This window comes from Microcebus murinus, chromosome 18 (assembly GCF_040939455.1).
Source record: "Microcebus murinus isolate Inina chromosome 18, M.murinus_Inina_mat1.0, whole genome shotgun sequence".
In the NCBI taxonomy this organism is placed as follows: Eukaryota; Metazoa; Chordata; class Mammalia; order Primates; family Cheirogaleidae; genus Microcebus; species Microcebus murinus.
In genome coordinates this window covers 33,637,918-33,660,417 of record NC_134121.1, presented here as the reverse complement: position 1 = coordinate 33,660,417, position 22,500 = coordinate 33,637,918, and the positions used below count along the sequence as shown (strand labels likewise).

Genomic DNA, 22,500 nt, shown 5'->3' with positions numbered 1-22,500 from the left:
GCTCCATGACATGGCAGTTGGCTTCCCCCAGAGAAAATGATCTGATAAAGAAAGAGAGAAACCAACCAAGGTGGAAGCAACACCTTTTAACTTTCAAAACCTAGTCTCAGAAGTGGCATACTGTCATTTGTGCTGAATTCTCTTGACCACACAGACCAACCCTGGCACAGTGTAGGAGGGAACTCTACAAGGGTGTGAACAACAGCAGTCAGAGGTCATTGGAGGCCTTCTTGGAGACTGGCTACCATACTAACCTATCTAGGACTGTTGAGAACTAAATGGAATAATACCATTAAAACATTTCTCACATTACCTGGCACATTGTAAATGGTTAAAAAAAACTGTTAACCACTATAACTCTCAAAAACAAAATAAAACAACCTAAGAGTTTCTGGTAAAGAATTTAAATATTTTACCCATCTTGTGTTGCAGAACACTGCCAAATACAAGCACTTTTTTAAATTTGTATATTTTTATATTCTAAAACTACAGTGTCCAACACAGAAGCCACTGGCCACATATAACTATCAAATATTTGAAACATGTCTACTCCATTGACCAATGGAACAGAATAGAGAGCCCAGAAATGAAACCATACATGGACAGCCAATTTTTTCAACAAAGATACCAAGAACACACAATGGGAAAAGAATAGTCTCTTCAATAAATAGTGTTGGGAAAACTGAATATCCATGAGCAGAAGAATCAAATTGGAATCTTATATCATATATAAAAATTAACTCAAAATGGATTAAAGTCTTAAATACAAGACAAGAAACTGTAAAACTACTAGAAGAAAACATAAGAGAGAAACTATGTGACATTGGTCTGGGCAATAATTTTTTTAGTATAACCCCAAAAGTTCAGGTGACAAAAGTAAAAATGGACAAATGGGATTACATCAAACTAAGAAGATTTTGCATAGCAAAGGAAATCACTAACAGCATGTAGAGACAACTTATGGAGTAGGAGATAATATTTGCAAGCCATACATCTAATAACGGGTTAATATCCCAAAAAATGTAAGGAACACAAACAATTCAATAGGAAGAAAACAAATAAACCAAATAAAAATGGGCAAGGAATCTGAATAGATTTTTCTCAAAAGTAGTCATCCAAATGGCTAACAGATATATGAAAAAAAATACTCAGCATCTCTAACCATTATGGAAATGCAAATTAAAACCACATTGAAATATCCTGTCAAAGCTATCAGAATGGCTATTATCAAAGAGACAAAAGATAGGTAGTGGTGAGGATGTGGAGAAAAGGGAGATCCATACACTATTAGTGAGAATGTAAATTAGTACAGCAATTATGGAAAACTATCTAGAGGTTCCTCAAAAAAGTAAAAACAGAATTACCATATGATTCAACAATCCCACTTCTGGATGCTCACCAAAAGATATGAAATCAGTTTGTTGAAGAGATGTCTGTACTCCCATGATTATTGCAGCACTATTCACAATAGCTAAGTTATAGAATCCACCTAAGTGACCATCAACAGATAAATGAATAAAGAAAATTGTGTATATATACAATGGAATATGTTTCAGCCTTTAAAAATAAGAAAATGCTGTCATTTGCAACAACATAGATGGAACTGTAGTACACATCATGCTGAGTGAAAATAAGCCAGGCACACAAAGCCAGATACTTCATGTTCTCACTTACATGTGAAATCTAAAACAATCGTACTCATAGAAGCAGTGAGTAGAATGCTGGTTACAGAGGATGGGGGTTTAGGAGAATGCAGAGATAATGGTCAAAGGGTAGACAAATCTCAGACAAGAGGAATAAGGTTTTCTTTTAAATTTATTTTATAGTGTAATGAATATAGTTACTAACAGTGTATCATACATCTCAAAATTGCTAAAGGAGTATACTTAAAATTTTCTCACCACAAAAAATTGATATGTATTTGAGGTGATGGATATGTTAGTTAGTTTGGTCTAATTATTCCACATTGTATGCACAAATTATAATATCACTTTGTACCCCATAAATAAATGAAATTATAAATTGTCAATTTATAATAAAATAAAATTTAAAAAAGAAATGTGTCTAGTACAAACTGAAATGTGTCCTAAATGTAAAATTTACACTGGATTTTAAAGGCTTAATACCAAAAAAAGAATAAAAGATAGCAAATTAATAATTTTTATATTGATTATATATTGAAATAACATTTTGGATATATTGAGTTAACTAAAATATATTATTAAAATTAACTTTACCTATTTCTTTTTGTTTTTATAATGTTACTACTAGAAAATTTTAAATGATGTGGCTCACACTCTATATCTATGGACAGCACTGAACATATTGGGAGAAGATATGGTTATCTAAATTCATACTTAAATCCCCTATGATGTCACTAGATAATGTGTTTTGGATTTCCTAAATAATTCACTTGAGTCTTTTGTGCATTTGTTTTAGAAAAGATGTCCATTTGCCTCTTTGAGTTTGGGCAGGAAGTCCCACTTTGTGTCATTAGTTCTGGCTTCTTAAGGAATCACCAGTTACAACCTAACTTACAAAATATGGACTTGTGAAGACATGTCCTTCTGGGAAGTATAAAGTAGCAGGGAAGAAGACTCCAGAGCCCCATGTTCAGGTGTAATGAGTTCTAGGAGAAGAAAGTTCCACAGTAATTAAAATGAAACAATTAATCTTTAGATCTCTAAAACCTTTTTGGAATTGTACTCTGAAAATCCTTGCAAAAACCTGAAAATATGACCAAGAGTGGGGGCCAAAGTGAATTTTGAGTTCTGAACCTTAACAAGACAGTATATTGGAACTTATGTTTTGAGTTTTTCTGGTGTAAGGGTTATCGAATTTAAAACATTTAAGTATTAGAACATCTCTATATTATTAATACTTTTTTGGTATTCCTAATTTAAAACAAGTAAGTTAGTTGTGAAGTTGTTAGAAGGTTGTCACTTATGATCAGCAAAGATAAATTTTTTGAACTGCTCTTTTTGGTTGCCCAGAGGATTTTGGCTTACAATACAAGGTTTATACCTAAATGACTTTGTTTTTTTCCTTTTAAATAACAAATAGGGTTGAAATTGATATCACTTATTAGCATATATTTCTGAACAGTAGCTAGAATGAAAAATTTTTATTTGAGAAAAGTTTTTTTTTGATAGAACATTGAGCTTTTTTATAAAACAAGTATTTTGATTTATTTTATGTGACTCTAAACACTGTAAGATCAATGGATGCCATAATAATAATAATAATACAAACCTCCATTAACTGAGAGCCCTCTGTGAAAAGGTTATCATTAATTTATTACAACTTATGAGACAGTTGCTATTATTATGCCAGTTTTACAGATGAGAAAATATGGCAGGGTAACTAATGAGGGTCACACATTTGTAAGAGGCAGTGCTTGATCTATAGGACCCCAAAGCCCTTTTGCCACATTGCCTCCACTTTGAAAATACAGTCATGTATTGCATAAAGTGTCAGTCAACAGTGGAGAGCATATACATAACTGATCCCATAAGATTATAATGGAGCTGAAAAATTACTATCACCAGTGACATCATAGCTGTCATAACATCATAGCATGGTGCTTTACTCATGTATTCATGGTGATGCTGTTGTAAACAAACCTACTATGCTGCCAGTTATATAGAAGTATAGCACATTCAATTATGTATAATACATAATACTTGATAATGATAATAAACAACCATGTTAACCAGTTCATGTATTTCCTATACTATACTTGCTATAGTTATTTTAGAATGTATCCCTCTACATATATTTTTTTTTAAATTAACTGTAAAACAGCCTCAGGCAGGTCCTTAAGGCAGTAATCCGGAAGACATTGTCCTCATGGTTGATGACAGTTCCATGCCTGTTATTGCCTCTGAAGCTCTTCCAGTGGAACAAGATGTGGAGGTAGAAGACAGTGATACTAATGATCAGACCCTGTGTAGGCCTAGGCTAATGTGTGTGTTTGTGTCCTAGTTTTTAACAAAAAACATTTAAAGAGTAAAAAGAAAACAAAAAAAAGAAAAAAATTTAAAAATAGAAAAAGCTGATAGAATAAGGACATAAAAAATATTTTTGTACAACTATACAATGTGTGTTTTAAGCTAAGTGTTATTACAAAAGACTCAAAACATTTTTTAAATGTAAAAGTTTATGAAATAAAAAAGTTATAATAACATAAGTTTAATTTATTATTAGAGATAGAAAAATATTTTTATAAATGTAGGGTAGACTAAGTATACAGTGTTAATAAAGTCCACAGTAGTGTACGATAATGTCCTAGTTCTTCACCTTCACTCACTCACCCAGAGCTACTTCCAGTCCTGCAAGTTCCATTCATGGAAAGGGCCTATGCAGGTATACCACTTTTTATCTCTTATACTGTATTTTCACTGTATCTTTTCTATGTCTACAAATGTTTAGATACACAAATACTTATCATTGTATTCCAATTGCTTACAATATTCAGTACAGTAACATGCTATGCAGGTTTGTAGCCTAAGCGTAATATGCTATAGCATATAGCCTAGGTGTTTAGTAGGCTATAGAATATAGGTTTGTGTAGGTACACTCTATGATGAAATAAATGATGAAATCACCTAACGATACATTTCTCAGAACATATACCTGTCATTAAGCAACACATGACTATAATAAGAAAGCAAATGTCAGCTCAGGATAAGGAAACTCTTTACAATTTGGAGTTGTGTGAAAAAGGACAGAGCCAAGTCAGTAAGCAGTGAGTTCCCTCTAGAAGAAAATCTTCCGGGTCCCAGGGTTCCATAGAAAAAGGCATCTAAGGTTTGTCGGAAAGAATCCTTTTAACTCTGAGATTAAGTGATTATCTTTATGCCTCATCATTAAAAAAGAGGAAAATGCTAATAATAATGGAAAATTTATTGCTGAGTTGAAAAATGGCATATCATTAGTAATGGGTAAATGTGTCCATTTTTTTTTCAAGCAAGCCAAATGAATTGTTCCTTCAAATCCTCAACTAAAATTTAAAGTTAGTTTACTTTTTACCCTCATTATATTTTCAGCTTTAAGCAGTTATAAACCAGGCCCCAGTGCAGCAATTGCAGGCCAAGGGCAAAGTTAAGAAACAGTAAGTAGCTGACAATCCATAGGTTAGATTCTGACGGTGTAGAAAATTTGTTCAGCCCCTGATCATTATTTATCTCAGGATTTAAACAGTAACCGTAATTGTATTCTTTGAACACCAAGTTCCTGCCCCACTCCTCACCCCTATCCCGTAGTTAATTAGCAGGGCAGGTCTTATAACAAATACCCACTCAGAAGCACTGGGTGGTAGAAATGCTGTTGATAATTAAACACCACAATAGCGCGGAGCCTGTTTCAGGAGCCGCTGAGTGGTCTTGCCCCAGCTGAAGTGCTTACCACACACTCACAGACCCTCCATTGTGCTGGCCAGGGCTGCTCGGAGGGATAGTTGCTAAGCTGGAGAAGGGACCAACTAAAATGAGAGAAAAGACCAAAATCTTGCAGAAGGATCAGGAATGCTGGACCCAACGGGAAAATATCCTGGGGGGTAGAAATAAAAGGGGAATGGACCCAAGAAACAGAGAAGTAGATGGGCAGGAAAATAAATAATAAAATAGACACAACCTTTCTGTCTTCTAAGTCCAACCAACCGGCCAAAATGGGTTCACCAATCTCCCACCAAATAGCGATTAGAGAATGGCAATATGTAAATAATAGGTTGACTTCTGTTCCATTCGGTTTAGAGAGAGTTCACTGAGTTCTTAAGTTTTTAATAAAATGTCGTGTAAGTCATTCTACCTCCCCGAGACTCAGTTTCTCCATCTTTAAAATAAGGAGGTTGAAAAAGTTCCCATTCTGGGGTCGCAAAAATAGGAATGGGGTTCCCAGAACAATTTTTAAGGTGTCAAAGAACCTAACCTATAGCACCATTACCCAAGATAAAACTACACAGTCTAATACAATTGTCATATTTACTTGCTTCTGCTTAAAATATATTAACCCAGTTTGTTAGGTTGATTATCTCATTCTGAACAGATGCTTCTACTGGCAGTTATATGGGTCATTAATAATAGGGAGAAACATGAATACTTTATAAGTCAGCTGGTTTGGTAGACAAAAAAAATCTTTCAAAAGAGACTGTTTTATTCAGCTATTAAAAAGAAATCCATAGGAAAAGAAAATAAAGGTTTTCTTGGTGAAATGGTTGGAAACCAGTGGCTCAGTCAGAGCCTCTCTAAGCTGTCCATGCAATTACTTCTAACAACAGAGGCGGGTAAGTGTAGTTTCAGGGATACCTGGGGACTTAACCTGAAAAGAAGGAATCAATTTCTAGAAAGTTTATTTTTTTAAAAAAAAATCTTAAATTTTTTGAAAAATTTTCTATTCTCCTCCATCATAGACCTATTTCATTTCTAAATAATGTGTTTTATTTAATAGGCACCAAAGCCGTCTATAAAATCTGATGCTCTAAAATGACACATATATTCATATTGTGGCTTCAGAGATGCCCACTGCACCCCCACCCCACCCACCATCACCACTATATTACACTGGAGTTTAGATATCCCAGTTTGATGAGCACCGGAACCTAAAGAATCTTGGAAAAGCCCACCTGGCTATAAATTTCTACGGAGTTCCCTTGTTAGTCTCTGAACAGGCAAAAAATGCATTACCTTGAAGAAGTGGAATCCGTTTACCATTATAATTCAAATGGCATCAAGTGGAAAGCATAGGAGGAAAGGGAGAATGCAGAAAGAAAATGTGTGGTGCTAGGGAGACCAGGAAGAATGCCAGGGGAGCCAAGCACAGCTCAAGAGAAGCTGTCCATCTGAAATGCCACCTGGAATTCACACCAGTAATAACTGTTGTGGATATAAAAATTAATAGGGGGGATTTCATAGTATTAGAAAAATTTATTTTTATAAATCATGTGTCTATCACCCGAGTGTTGACGCATGCATGCAATTCAAACATGAGGCTTACAATGAAAAGCTCACTGAATAACTTAACAAGGACAATTCCCCCATTTTCTCTATAATTTGGAGTGGAAGAAGGGGGAGAGTGGGTAGAGGGTGCAGTTACTGGGTCAATTAATCAACCTGAAAACTGTGACACAAACTCTGACGCCTAACCTATGTCTAAAAATACACAAATGTATACGAATTTGTTTTAAACTGTCAATGCCTATATTTAGGACCTTCCCAGCAAGGCTATAATGAGACTGTGTTTGAGGGCTTCAGTCATAGCAGACTCTACCATTAATCTGAAGTTAGTTAAATTAACAGCATTTAGTACTGACTTGTCAATCTCACTGCTCCAGGAAATTGCACCTTGAGGCTACTAATATTGCCAATTTTTCCACTGGAGTGTGCGCCCGCGTGTGTGTATGTGTATTTTTTTTCTCCAGAACCTCCACGTTCATACGCCATCATTGCTTCCCTACGTCCACAGCACTTATATTATCATTTATTCTGGCCTCCTTTAGCCTTCCCAAGGGATTCTGCATAGTGTAGCTGCTCAGTGAAAGAGTTTTTTAGCTTTATATTTATTTGTTTATTTTTCTGTCATGGCTCATGACTGAGGCTTTTAAATAAAAGTGTGACAGTATTTAGAGTACATGATTGACTGCTACAGCAACATTCATTAACCATGACAAATCTGCAGCAAAACACAGTCCTGAGTGTTCTAAACAGCAACTTGAAAAAGAAAAAAAGAAAGAAAGAAAAAGAAAAGAGACTCAAGTAATTTTTCATTGACCTCATCTGTAAATAAATTTAGACTGATGGGGCGCAGGGGCAATAATAAATTAGTATTCATTTCCTGTAATTAATGCAAACATGCCTATGAACACAGAGAATATGAATATATAACCACCTAATTTCCATTTGAAAATATACCTAACAAATTTTCACTTGAGTTATCTTCATAATATTTTCCCCCTTAATTCGAAGAATGAAATGTTGGATTTCTTTCCCACCCACCAGGAGGAAATATTGTTTTGGTCACAGGGGGTGTCAAACACATTTCAGCAACAGATCTGTGGAACTTCATTTTGATTTATTTGATTATTTGGTGATCCCCTACCACATTCCCATGCCAAGGCTGTCTTTTATCAGTAACCAGGAGGGGGTCCTCTGAAGTGACCAAGTGACCATCTAGGCAGGACTTCATATGCATAAGGCTGCCAGAAGTGGCCTCCCTGCCTAGCACAAGGATGAGGGCTCTTCTTTCCCCTTCGTTGACATGAAAATTCAATCACACAAGGGTAGGTTGGGTAAGCAATCTGATGTAAATCAAATGAACACTATCACACATTGGGAAAAGTAGAAATATCAAGCTCTACAACCTCTCTCAGCAAGAAGAGCTTGTATAAATTACCCTCTTGGACATGGGCATCTGTGGAGATCATTCCTGCAATCACACAATAGTCAAAGATCAAAGCCTGATCACATTCAAGTCATCCAGTCATCAGAACTCACTAGCTCAACTGTAGCAGCAATAATGGCACACTTTGTTAGCAATAAATAGTTGATTAATAATAAGATTTATGTACAAAAATGGTTATAAGCAGGGAAGAATGTTTTAACAGCAGAAAATCTCAATCAGTTTCTACCAAAACAACAACAAAAAACCCAAATAGCTTCACCAGAATGCAACTTGCCTCATGGATAACTTTTCCTAGGGTCTTCCTGGCCCTATGGAGCTTTTGCTTCTAAGTGTTTGTCCCTCTAAAGGTCATGAAAACAAATGTGTGCAATCTGCATTAAAAGTGGTCCTCTTGGGTACTTGATGGTGGAATTCTAATTAGCTGCGCTAAGCAGTTAAATGGGGTGCATGTTACAGGTGGGCCACAGAGCAACAGGAGTATCTTAATTTGATGAATTGACCACTTAATCTGATTGTAAATGTCACTCATTAGACTTTATCATAATAAGACAGTTAGTAACGAACACAGATTCCATTTTCCCAAGGCAGTTTTGAAAACCCACAGTAGACTCTCAGCTATATCCTGCCAATAAAGCAGCATTTCCCCAGAAAGAAAGAAGAGTCATCCCATTTCTTTCCCTTTAGTTGTCAGCCTGGAAAGCCGAGCAATGCACCTCAACACACTGGTCCAGGAAGCCCAGGAGAGGGTGAGTGAACTATCTGCCCAGGTGGAGAATGAAGGATTCACTCTAGACAACACAGAGAAAGAGAAACAGCTGAAGGCTTGGGAGTGGAGGTATCGGCTCTACAGACGCATGAAAACGGGCTTTGAGCATGCCAGTGAGTATAAGCAGAGGACTTCTGCATTTTACTAGACTGAGCTTTGGTTTGAGACAGCCAGGCCTTCTTTTACTGATATTTTTGCAACTCTACAGGGTCATGGATGGCCGTTGTCAGCCTATTTGGAGCAAGGGCTCTGGGAGGCTGTCAAAGGGTCTTTTGTCTTGCTTGAGTTTCTGGCTCCTAAGGGGTCCTCTGACCACAGCCATGAGGCTTCATGCTTCTGGCCTCCCTCCACCATGTCACACTCATCTAGCACTTTCCATCCTCTATGCCCTAATGCCTAATGATCTGGATGGTCTGATGCCCTAAGTGGTTATATTTTGAGATGGGGAGGTGGAAAAAAATATTTGTTTGCCTATTTGTCCAGTTTCTGCTTCAAGCTGAAGTTTAAGCTGTTTTCAACTCTCCACTGCATTTTTTTTTATGTAGAGCTATAAACTGAACACAGGCAACAGAGAAAGACAGTCAATCAACCCATGAATTATGCTTTTGTCTACACTTCCATTCTCTTTACCAATTCTTTTTGTTAGTTTAGGAAAAGCCTGCTTTTTGAATAATACTCATTAGCATTAGAAAGTACTGCTGAGTGCAGCCTCTGATACAAAAACAAAATATAAAATTCAAACACGAAATATTGAACTCTTATTCTAGAAGGAGATCTTACCTAAACAACAACAAAAAATTAGGCTTGAAATTTAAATATAAGGAAAGGTCAGATCATTAGTCTGGAAATTCTCTGCCTCTGCTTTAGGAATCTTAGTTGTGATGCAGACAAAGGCCAAAAGCAGTGAAAATTTTGTTTTCTTGAATACTACTGTACACTAAGTATCAAGCCTGGGCCTAATCCTTTCTCTTGCAGCAAATAATTTAGCAACATTAGTGAAAGTTTGCTTTCAGCATCAACCATCTCTTCAGCAATGCTAATGCATGGATTTGTTTAAAGAGATTCAGCAACTGCTTTAATAAACGAATTTGCTATTGTGTCTCATTCAGGCCACACTAATTAGAAACAGACACATTTTTAGACTTGTTGTCAAATGTTTGTAATTTTTTAAAGTATAAAACAACTTCTGAGTGTTAAGCAACACCTAAAGCCATCAGGAGTCCTTTAAAAACTAAGGCTTCTGAGCATGACATCTGTCCATGCATTTTTTTTCTCAGAAAACACTACCCATTTTACTAGGAGGCAGCCTGAGAGCAAGGTGCGTTAAGAATACTGTCTGTACTGGAAAGAGCCCAGAGTTAGGCATCTGAAGCCACGGGCTTTCATCCTGGCTATTCGTCTTCATTGTGTTCTTGTACAAGAAATTTGGCCTCTGTGGGTTGCAGCACTTGCCCTTTCTACCCAACATGGCTGCCAAAAGGCCCCAATGAAATGATTTACATCAAAGTACTTTATGAAACGTAAGGGTCTCCACAATGTAGGATCCTGCTTTCACTTTCTGCCCTTCCCTCCACTGATCCAGCCCAGTCTCCTATTGTGTTTCCAAGACACTTTAGGAAGGCTTAACTGGCACTATTTACATTTCCAGAAGATGTGCTAATGCTCAAATAAGACCACAATGGCAACAAATAAAAGTCATTGAGACTTCTAATGAAAATGTTCAAAAGCAAAAGCTATTAGGCTGTACAAACAAATGTTTCCATAGTGTGTGTTTCAGGGTATCCTTTGAAGAGGAGGAACATTGTCTGAAAAGGATTTGCTGTGTTAAGACCCTTGTGTTTTTCCTTCTGTCCCAGGAGCCCCTGAGATGCCAACCAATGTGTGTCTCATGGTAACCAGCAGCACATCACTCACCGTCAGCTTCCAAGAGCCTCTCAGCGTCAACGCAGCTGTAGTGACCAGGTATAAAGGTACTGAACGCAAGATATTTTCACTGCTCTTTCTTTAAAAGTAATCTGTTGTCTGTAAATCACTTGTGCCTTTCGTGTGTGTGTGTGTGTGTGTGTGTATTTTTCCTGCCAATAGGATTTTTTAAATCCCATTCACTTTTGGAGTTGAAATATTTCCATAGGCATCATGTAGAGGAGCCATAAAGTGACTGAAAATAAGTAACAGAAAGGAAGGACTGCAAGACCAGACTGCCCTTCCAAGCCCCTCAATTACTGTCCCATTCCTGTTGCAGAGACCCTGCTCCATGCATAGCATAGGGTTGGGGACAGGTCTGAGTGGGAAACATTAAAGAATCAAACTTGATCTGAGGAGCTGAGGGGTGGGGTGTGGAACATAGAAAATAGGGGGCAGATTGATAACTATAATGCCAGGTAACTAGGGTTGAAGATTTAAAAAAAAGAAAGAAAAAGCAGATAAAGTATGTTGGAATTCAGGAAAGAACAAGGTGATGGTAAAATGGTGGCATCTGTAAAGGCCCCTCTTGTGGAGGCGACATTTGGGCTTGGCTTTGAAGGATGGCTTGGATTTAGACTGGAAGATATTAGGGCAAATGTAAATTATGAATGAAAAGGACATTGAGCACAGGCAGAAGAGCAAGAAAATGCCAGGTCAAGTAGAGGAAAAATAAGGAAACATGTAGAGGAAATAGAAAATAGCATGGCTCCACCTGAGCATAGGTTCATGAGACGGTGCGGTGAAATGTGAGATTAGAGAGTGAAACTGGGATCGGCAGGTAGGGGTGCAGCCAAGCTTGAAATCAAGGCTCAGGAGTTTAAACTCTGTGTGATAAATTCTGCAAAGCCATTGAATAAGATGGGGACAAGATCAGAGGTAGACTTTGGAGAGACTGCAGTGGCAAACTGTGTATGATGTATTGGAGGAGATATGGATTTAGAATAAGGAAATGAATTATGAAGCTATTCAAGAGGGAGGTCATGACAGGCTGATCTGGGTACCGCGGCAGCAACAGGAAAGGAAAGGGAGAGCTCAGAGGAGAAAGATATCTCAGAGGTACTATGATGATAACAGCTAATGCTTACATAGCACCTCCTATGCACCAGGCACTGTTTAAATCATTTATGTCTATTAACTCTGCTCAATCCTCACCACAATCTCATGAGGTAGGTACTGTTATGATTCCATCTTTGCAGGTAAAAAAACAGAGGCAATGAAAAATTAGGGAATTTGCCTAAGTGCTCACAATAGAGCTAGATTCATCGTGATATGTTGACCTTTAAATGTGGAGAAAGAAATAGAAAGCTATTTTCCTCATACACAAGGACATATGGAAATAACCCCGAATAGCCCTAGAACCTAATAAAACTCTCCACACATATTCCAAGGTGCCAGGCTACAAGGTAGACTTTCTAAGCGTTCAGGTCACCAGGGCTCTTTCTACCTTCAAAAATGTCCAAGTAGTACACATGCCTTCTTTTCTCCTTCCCAGGGCCTGTCCCCAGGGGAACCTCATATATCTTTGAAAACTACTCTGCCCACACCTTGTAACTTTCTGGGGTACTTGGAATCCTCCAGATAACTCCACTCTGTAATATATTAGGTAAGACAGAAGTAAATTGGTTATCCATGAATTTTCTGCATCAGTCTAAGAGAAGGCAGCCCTAGTGTACTTACAACAGAAAATAAACAAAGCCACCCAGGACAGCCCCTGCGTAGACATCCTCTGAAACAATTCTGATACTTTCTCTTGGTTGTCTCATCGGTCAAGACAGAAATTCAGAGCAAGCGTTTGCAGGCAGTTTGGAAGCATGGACATTTTCCTATCTTTCTACCTCTCTCCAGCTCAGGATTTTGATGAAGGGTTTCATGGATGCTTCCCAATTCGACATTTCCTTCTTACTTTTGATGAGTGAGCCATTAGGAGCTAATGTATCCAGACTGTTAGCTCTTTGATGCTTGACCATAATGGCAGCAAATTCTATCAGCATTCACATGTTAGCACGTCTCATCTCGGGAGACTTGCATTTGGGTGAGGTTGAAATGAAAGGTCACAAGTGGGTTCTGTTAGGGAGTGGAGGGGATTAATTAAGCATTATAAATAGAATTGTCTGCCGCGTTATAGAGTAGGTTTCCTTGTGTTAATTTATAAGGTCATAAATTGAGTCCTTAACCTGACCACTCTCAAGGGTTATTTAAAACAGCTGGCTGCCTACTGTATCCACAGAGACAGCAGGACAGTTTTTAATTCAGGGGTTGAAGTAATTATTTAATTATGGAAATATTAGCAAAATTACCCCAAGATGAGGCTAATTATTTTGTTTTCTTTCAAAAAATAAAAAAATAAAAAGCAACAATTGAGAAATCCGCAGAATGAAATGGCAATTATCTAATTGGTTAGAGGGAAAGCTTAACCCTGCAGTATTTAGGGTTTGGCAAAAACATCTCACACTACTGTCCAGAATTTCTGGGTTCAGCAAAACCTCAAGCCTATTTTGACAACTGAATATTTTTCCCCTTCATGCTTACGCTAGTGTATATTTGAAAGGAAATCTGAATCCTTCTGTTTCTCATTTGCTTACACCCAACCCATCAACATGTTTTATAAGAGTTTGTTGATATACAAAAATATTTTAAAAGTATCTCTTTTTAAGCCTTCTTCAGACCCCAGGGACCATGCACCAGGCCAATTGCCATCACAGCTTGGAGATTAAAGGCATCAACTTCAGCTTTAAAACACAGGAAACAGATTTTAGTGAAACACACTACATTTTTAGGTCTGCATTTATACTGCATAAATTCAGTAAAATGGGGCTAAGAGAGTTACTGTCTGTTTCTAGATCTTTTCTCCTTGGATTCAAGAACCCTTGCATCTTCTGGTCTCATCTCACCGATTTTCATAGCTTACAGAGAAAAACTAGAATTATTTCAGATGTTTTGATGCTTTGGACAATTGCCAGAACTCCATTCCACATTTTCTCCTCACCGCCTTGGGTAACCTGCCTGAACCTCTCATTTACAGATATGTTATTTTTCTGCGGGCCCAAAGCAGAAAACATTTTCAAAAGTGATTTTGCTGCTCCTTGCAGGGTTGGATGGCGGAGGTGGGTATAGAGGAAGGTATCCTGTAACAGGTACAGTATAGTATCTCTTTTCCATCTGTGGGATGAACAATTTTCTAGTTTTGTTTTGTTTTTCAATTGGGACTTGAAGTGGTCACACTTTGGCGGTTGCTAATTACAAAATGGTATGGTTGTAGCCGTAGTGCCTGTGAGCAGTATCCCAGTTCCGGCTGTGTATTTTCCTGCCTTTCCTCCCACCTTGTTTCCTAATGGATTAGAAACTACCACCTTTGTTCCTCCCTACAAAGGCTTGTAATAGCAAATTGTTTAACTGCTCTTCATTTGGTGGCATTTTTTTTTAAATAATAAAGCATTTCTCCTTGCAGAGATTTCCAGGGCCTTTCCGGAGGTGCTAGTGTATCTGCTTCTGTGGAGGCCAAGCCAGTGCCTCTGCCAACCACCATCTCCAATTTCTTTCTTAGAAGGAGAGGGAGCCAAGAATACCAGGGAGAGGTCCAGGGGCATTTCAGTTTCTTAGAGGGAGAGTCCACTATTTGCATATGGAAACCCTCAAAGTTGATCATTTATAATGATAGTGTGAACTTGGTCATAACTTGATGACTTGGGTCCTCTTTTTGCCTTGAGAAAACCTTGACCTCACAGGGCCTAGGTGCACATTGCTCAGTGATTTATATTCTTTTTACCCCTTCTGTTATTTATTTTTTCTTCTACACCTTGTCATTGAAAGAATATTTGTCTACCAAAAAAAAATGCATTAAAGAATATAATTATTTTCTGTGATTAATTGAAGAACTAATCTGATCATAAGCATAAGGTAGTTACCCTCATTACTAGATTGAAGTGATATGATTCCAGGAAGTAGCCTGTTTGGGGACAGAGAAGAGGGGATGAGGCCAAAGGTTTGCAAATGAGAGAAACTAGGTGGGGCAGAAAATGTGATGTCCAAAGGACAAGCGACTCAGTGGATGAACATTTTTGTATGTGGGTGAAAATGTGAAAGTGAGTTGAGTGACTATATGTATGATGGGAGAAAATAACAGGTCCAGTGGGGATGAGAGGATGGGGAAAGTGAAAGGCAGCCCTGCTCAAGAGTCATTTCTTCTACGCTGCTAAGGCTTCTGCATCCTTAGTTGTCCTAGTTTCCTCCACTGGTTGCTGAGTTTTCAGGATACAGCCGATTTATTCTCCAACCATCTGGGGAACCACCTTAAAACCTTTCTCCAATAGTACATGTTGTAAAGGATAGCTTCTTTGCAGTTTCATCGTTTAAAATATTTTTTAACCCTTAAACTATATAGTACAGGGTTATATAAAAGAAAATACCCACACCCTCTTCCACCTTCCCCAATCTCACATCTGTACTTCACAGTGAATCTCTGCAATAAGTTTGATGTATATCCTTACAAATCCTTCCTTAATGTACATACACATACATGTAGACATAAAAAAACATATAGTTTTGTTTGTGTGCTCTAATACAAATATTATTATATGATTTACTTAATCCTACAATTGGATTTTTTTTCAATTCAGTGATATTTTTGTAGTTCAACAATATAACATATATATCTTTCTACACTGGTATGTTTAGATCTTCTTCATTCTATATAATAGCTATATAGTATTCCTATTTCATAGGTAGATTTGTAATCATTCTCCTACCAATGGACATGGGTTATTTTAAATTTTTTTCTATTATATAATGTTATAATCCTTATGGTCTCTATTTTACCTCCAAGAATGTTTTATCTAAGACTATTAACTACAAGTAGGGGGTGTGTTTATGCATTCGCATGCTCGGTCTCAATGATCTATCTACAATATGTAGATACAGTATCTACTGTTGCTAATATCCTGTAACTTTAGGGTACATTTGAATATCTAGTAAGGCAAGCTCCTTGCCATGGTAATCTTTTTCAAAATGTCTTTGTTATTCACACATATTTCCTCTTCCAAATGAATTTTAGAATTGGCTCATCAACTTCAATTTTTAAGATCTTATTGGGCTTGCACCATATTCCAAAATTAATTTGGGGAGACTTCCTATCCTTGAGCATATCTTCCTAATCAAACTGAATTTTACATATTCAGGACAGTCTAATTATTTTCTTTATATAGATCTTCTATACTTCCTATTGGATTTCATGCTAGGTATATTGTACAGTTTTTGTCACAATTATGAATAAACTCTCTTTTCAAGATGTTCTCTAATTCACTGTTACAGGAAAGTAAGACTATTACTAGTTTTTTTAAAAAATCTTTAGTCAGCTGCTTTACTAAATCTCTTAGTAATAGTTTTTTTTCAGTAGATTGTCTTGTATCTCCTAAGTTGTTTTTTTTTTTTTTTTGGTATATCATCTCAAAGAATGATATTCTTTGTCTCTTTTTTCTAATATTCTTCTTTCTTTTTCTGATCTCACTTCATTGACAAGAATCAATGTGAATTCTAGTTCCCACTACATTGTGAATAGTAGCTGTGAGAGTTTATATCTTTCTCTCTTACCTGCTTTTGTCAAAAGCATCTGATATTACCATCTGATATTTTACCATTAAGTATGACATCTACTGTAGGTTTCTGGTAGATACCCTTTATCAAATTAAATAAGTCTTATTTTCTTTCTAGCTTGCTAAAAAGTGCTTTTGTTTCATTTTAAGTAAGAAAAATATGTTAAATAATATAATGGTTTTTCTATTTTTTCCTAGAAGATAATCAGTTTTATCTGGATTATGATTGTTGATATAATGTTGCACATAGTAGTATCACAAAATTTTTAAATCTCTTATTACCTTTTCCTCTTTCCTACAGTACTTACCATTATCATATTCTCAATTCTTTCAAATTGTCCTTTTGGCGTAGTACCTATTTTCCCAATAGTATCTGTTTTCCTTCCCAGAGTACGCTCCACTCCCATTCCACCATATAATAATAACTCTTCAGGTTCACCACTAGGGAAATGCAAATTAAAACCACAATGAAGTATTACTACATACCTATCACAGTATTAATAGTAAAAATTTTTTAAGTAGTAAAAATACCAAATGCTGGAAAGGATTTGTAAAAACCAGATCACTTATACATTGCTGGTGGGAATGTAAAATGGTACAGCCAATATGGAAAACAATTGGTAAAAAAAACTAAACATGTAACTACCATGCACCCTAGCCCTTATGCTACTTGGCATATGACCCAGGAAAATGAAAGCTTATGTTTGCACAAAAACCTATACACAAATGTTTATAGCAACTTTATGCATAATAGCCAAGAACTGGAAATAGTCCGTATGTCCTTAAGTTGGTGAATGGGTAAACAAACGGTGGTACATCCATACCACAGAATACTACTCAGCAATAAAAAGAAACAAACTATTTATACACACAACAACCTGGATGAAGTCTACATACTATATGATTACATTTGTGTAATACTCTTGGGATGACAAAATTATAGAAATAGGAAACAGATCAGTGGTTGCCAGGAGGAGATGAAGGGAAGGGTAGAGGGTGTATCTAGCTCCCTTTCTTGCTTTCTAGGTACTGGGATGCATTGTAAAATATCCCATTTACATTTTAAAGGATTTGGAAAGAAAAAGGGCAGGAGGCATGTGTGCTGATTTGGCATCTTGATTCAATCTCCATGTCACTTCTTACGCAGACTGTATGCTCAGTAAACATGACCTAATACTAATGTTAGCTTAAGCCAACATACTTGTGAAAGCAAATCTGCTTTTCAAAAAATTATGTAATTTACCTAGAGACAAACATGAAACTGGGTTTTTATATCAGCTGGTGAAGAATTATTAATATTCTTGACATTGATTTCTTCTTCTTCCTGTTATATTTGGAAAATCATAGAATAATAAATTTTTGGAATATGTACGTTTTTTTCCCTAAGGTTCCTTGAAGATAGAAATCTTGTCTTTTTCATTTCTTCTCCTCACCTGCTACATCCTAGTAGCATTGGCCTTCTTTTTGCTCTTGAATCAGTTCTTCCACCACAGGACCTTTGTACATGATTATCCTTGTGCCTGGAATATTACTACTCCTACTCACCTGCCCACTAATTGTTCACATCTCTATTAAAAGTCATTTTTGGCTGAGCGTGGTGGCTCACACCTGTAATACTAACACTTTGGGAGGCAGAGGCAGGAGGGTCACTTGAGACCAAATAGCCCAAAGCTCTGTCTCTACAAAAAAATATCAAAATTAGCCAGGTGTGGCAGTGTGCACCTCTAGTCTCACAGCTACTTGGGAAGGCTGAGGCAGGAAGATCATATGAGCCCAGGAGTTTGAGATTGAAGTGAGCTGTGATGATGCCACTGCACTCTAGCCTGGGCAACAGAGTGAGACCCTGTCTCAATAAAGAAAAACAAAAGTCATTTCTTCAGGGAAGGATTTTTCTAAGTATTTACTATAAATCAGGCATATGATAAGTTCTATCATGCCCTTCACTTTTTCTTCAAAGTAATGTTTACAGTTGCAAACATCTATTTTTTATGTGGTATATTTTTAAGTTTAAACAGGTTTTTTTATTACAGAACTTCTTAGAGTCTATCATATCTAATATACGTAATGAAATGTTTCCCAAATTTAATTTGATCATCACTGGATGTTTCATGGGAAAAATGATTCAGGGAACCCTGAGAATACTTAAACCAGGAATTTTCAGACTAAGCTGCACATTAGAATCACTGGGGATCCATGCGAGAGCCCCTTCCATGACAAAGCAAATCTAAGTCTTTTCAGGCTAGAGGCTCAAACATATATATGTCCATGTTTTTAATGTGTGTTCATGTTTTTAATATCTACCCCCCTCACCAGACTATAAGCCTCATGTGAGCAGGAACTTTTTGCTCATTTCTGTATTCCTGGTGCCTAGTGTAGGGCCCAAGAGATATACAATGAGTACTCAATTTATTTATTCATTCATTAAAAATTTAGTGACAACTATTATATGTTAGGCTGTATTCTAGGCAGTGGGGATATAACCATAAGCAAACAGACCAAAAACACCATCTTTGAGTAGCTGACATTTTATGGAGTAATAACACATAGCAAGGGGTTCCGACATATCAGGCCATGTTCTAACGACTTTATGTGCATTCACCCACTTAATCCTCACAAAGTATCATTAGGTGGTATTATTGCCTCTAATTTAGGGTTAAGAAAACTGAGGTACAAGGAGGTTGAGAAATTTTCCCAAGGTCACATAGTGAATAGATGGCAAAGCATGGGATTGAACCCAGGCAATGTCGCCCTAGGGCCCATGCTCTAACCACTACATGATCCTGGGTGATAAAGTATCTCTGAATGAATTAACCAGCAAATGCATGAACCAATCTCTGAATCACGCGGAGCCTAGCAAAGTGCCCCTTTCATAACGGCAGGCCAATCATCCAATCCAATCTCCGGTCCTCTGCTCTACCTCCACGCATCCCTTAGAGGAGTCTCCAGCCTTGGCTTGAGTAGCTGTGCACACAAGGTCTGCCCCTCCCAGTGGGGCAGCCTTTTCTGTTGTCAAATAGGAGTTTCTCACCCTTACGGCTCATGTCCTTTATTTTAAAATCAGGTAGGCTGAGTCATCGATAAAATAAACGCTCTGTGGACACAGCAAACACACTATATGAACTTTTAGTCTTCTCCAAACATTCCATACAGCATGGAAAAATTAATAACCAACCAAAAGTAAATAAACAATTGTTAAGATGACTTACAGTCTGGCAACAACTATCCTGCTTTCTCAATCTCAGGACAATCTGCTAATCCTTTTACTCTAGAATGTGGAACCGATATTAGTGTCAGAAGTTAGAGGAACCATATTTCGGAAAAAGTTTTACAATATTGACTGTGTATCTATCATAGGGCTGATACTGTGCCAGGTACTTCCACATGCAAAAGCTTCCTGATAACTTTCCACTAATTCTAGCTTTGGCCTTCAAGAGTACCCAGAAAGAATGTCTTGGATAGCAGTTCTTCTAATGTTTGACAATTGCTATTATATTCCTCCTTTTCCTGCCATAGGTCATTTTGGTCCAGGCTGGAAATATCCCCCGTTTCTTTCACTGCCCTTCATATGGCACAGTGACTCTTCTGCCTAAGTGTAGGGCTCACAGTTGAACAAAATCTTCCATCTATGGAAGTAGCTCTGAGTAGCTCTGATAACAATAAGAGTGAGCCTTTGGCCCTTTGGACACAATACTCCTGAGGAATATACACCAAAAATTCTTCTTACCTAAGACTGCTGCGGGAAAGAGTCTTGTGGAAAGCTCATTATTAATGGAGTCTTTAGACATGCTTTCCCTTTCTACTCTGCCTAACAGACCCCTAGTCATCTTTCAGAAGTTTTGCAGGCATCACCTCCTCATAAAGCCCTCACCGACTCTCACCTCCCACCTCCCACCCCTACAGAAACAACCACTTGCATGCTCTGTAACACTCCAGTGCTTGCAAACACTATTTCCCGTGAACACATTAGACAGCATGGCACTTTTTTGCATGCCTGTCCATATGAACAACTTGAGTGCAAAAGGAAATTGCATCTTATCAACTATCATATCCTCAGTGCACACTGCCTGGCTAGTTGTGAGACTGAACTAAACTCAAATGAGAAAGAACTATGAAAGCAAAAGCTCTGTGTAAAGACAAGAAGAAAATATAAGAATAGGTATTATTTGTTTATTATTATTCAACAAACCTGTGGAAGGCCTTCAGCCAGGTAATGTGGACACAATGAAGGTGTATTACACGTGATTTCTTCCCTCAGGGAGCATATATTAATAGTTATGGGGTCATTTACTTTTTTATCTATTCATTCATCCACTCATCATTTAATGAGCACCTTTGAAGTTCCCATTATGCGCCAGGCACTTTAATAGTCATCAAGCACACAGCAGTGAACGAAATCGACACAGTTCCTGCTAAAGTGGAGTTCCTAGCCCAGCAATGCAAGAACTTACTGATATTTAGCTATCCATTCCTTCAACTCAAGTCAATAAGTACTAAGCACTGTACTGGGTACTGTGCAAGGCACTGCGTGTGCAACAATGAACACGATAAACACAGTCTTCTTGCTCGTGGGGATTAGAGGTTAGTGGTGAAAACAAAAAACTCACCAACGTAAGAATTCACTTTGCAATATAAAGAAAATAAAGCCTGTATTGACCTAAAGTGTTGAGGCTGGAGTTTTTAACTGGCTTTTTCCAACACCCATCCTTCAAGGATCCTCACCCCCAAATCCCTTTCCAAGTCCTGTAGCCCACAGCTCTCTTCTCGAACCTCCAGCACTCGTCTTCAGTTTCATCCTGCGCAATGCTGGCTGCCCCGAGCTCACTGCCTTCAGTGCACTTGCCACTGGGAAGTTTCTGCAAAGGTGATCACATCAGCAACTGACTCCAGCAGCTTATTCCTCCCTCCTCCCTGTTACACACCCCTCAGGAACTTTGGAGCCATGAAGCTTCTTGGCGGAGAGAGAGGCCCACCAGGCAGCTCTTTATTGCCATGCAACTGTGAGATTCCTCCTCACACTTCCTTCTGGGGACAAGTCAGCGTGCCAACGGAGATTTAACAGCGGAGCAGTGCGCAGCGACTGTGCCAAGCCTCCCCCGCCCCCCACCCCAGCCCCGGCACCACCTCCTACCGCCATCCCCACCCCTGGACTGAACAAACTGCATCACTGACCCCCTGGGAGCCTGGCAGTTACTGAGCCCAGACGCCTCAGGGGCTGGTGAGCTTCCAGTGGCCGCAGAGGCAGGTCTCCTCTCCACTGCAGGCGGACGCAGACTCAAGCACAGCTCTGTCCATGCCTACCCAGCTGGATACGCAGCTGGCACTGCAGATGACGGGCCACTTTCTAGGTCACCTTCTCCCCACAGAGCTTTTCTCTTGAATCCCTTTTTGGCCAGATCCCTTTGCAGCATTATAGTTTGTCAGTAGCCCGCGACTGCTTTCTAGAATTTCTCTCCAGGAGAGAGTGTGTTTTTCTAGGAAATAGGTGTTCTAGCCTGAAGCCTAATTTCATGTGAGGGCTCAAAAATGAAACCAAAATAATCACCCTCAGGTCTGGAAACGGAGGGGCCTCTCCACTCCCTGAAGAGTGCTTCCTTTGGGGAGGTGGGGGTGGTCCTTTGTGTTGTTTTAATACAATTTTTCTAATTATAAAAATAATATAGGCTCCTTGAATTCAGCCAGGGTCCCAACAGAAGCCGCCACACTAGGCTTGAATTTCGAAGAGATTTTAATGAAGAGATTATTTACAGAGAGGTGAGAAAGGTTCATGAATGGACAAGGGACTTG

At 38.1% G+C, this 22,500-nt stretch overlaps 1 protein-coding gene across 1 annotated transcript in view; it reads left to right on the top strand.

Annotated features, from left to right (window-relative positions):
- Nucleotides 1–22,500, top strand: part of ANKFN1 (ankyrin repeat and fibronectin type III domain containing 1) — a 268,470-nt gene that overhangs the window by 135,413 nt on the left and 110,557 nt on the right. Inside the window, exons 6-7 of the mRNA XM_012736042.3 lie at nucleotides 9,082–9,276; nucleotides 11,020–11,133. Of these exons, the coding sequence (XP_012591496.2) occupies nucleotides 9,082–9,276; nucleotides 11,020–11,133 (309 nt within the window). The remainder of the gene's footprint in view (nucleotides 1–9,081; nucleotides 9,277–11,019; nucleotides 11,134–22,500) is intronic.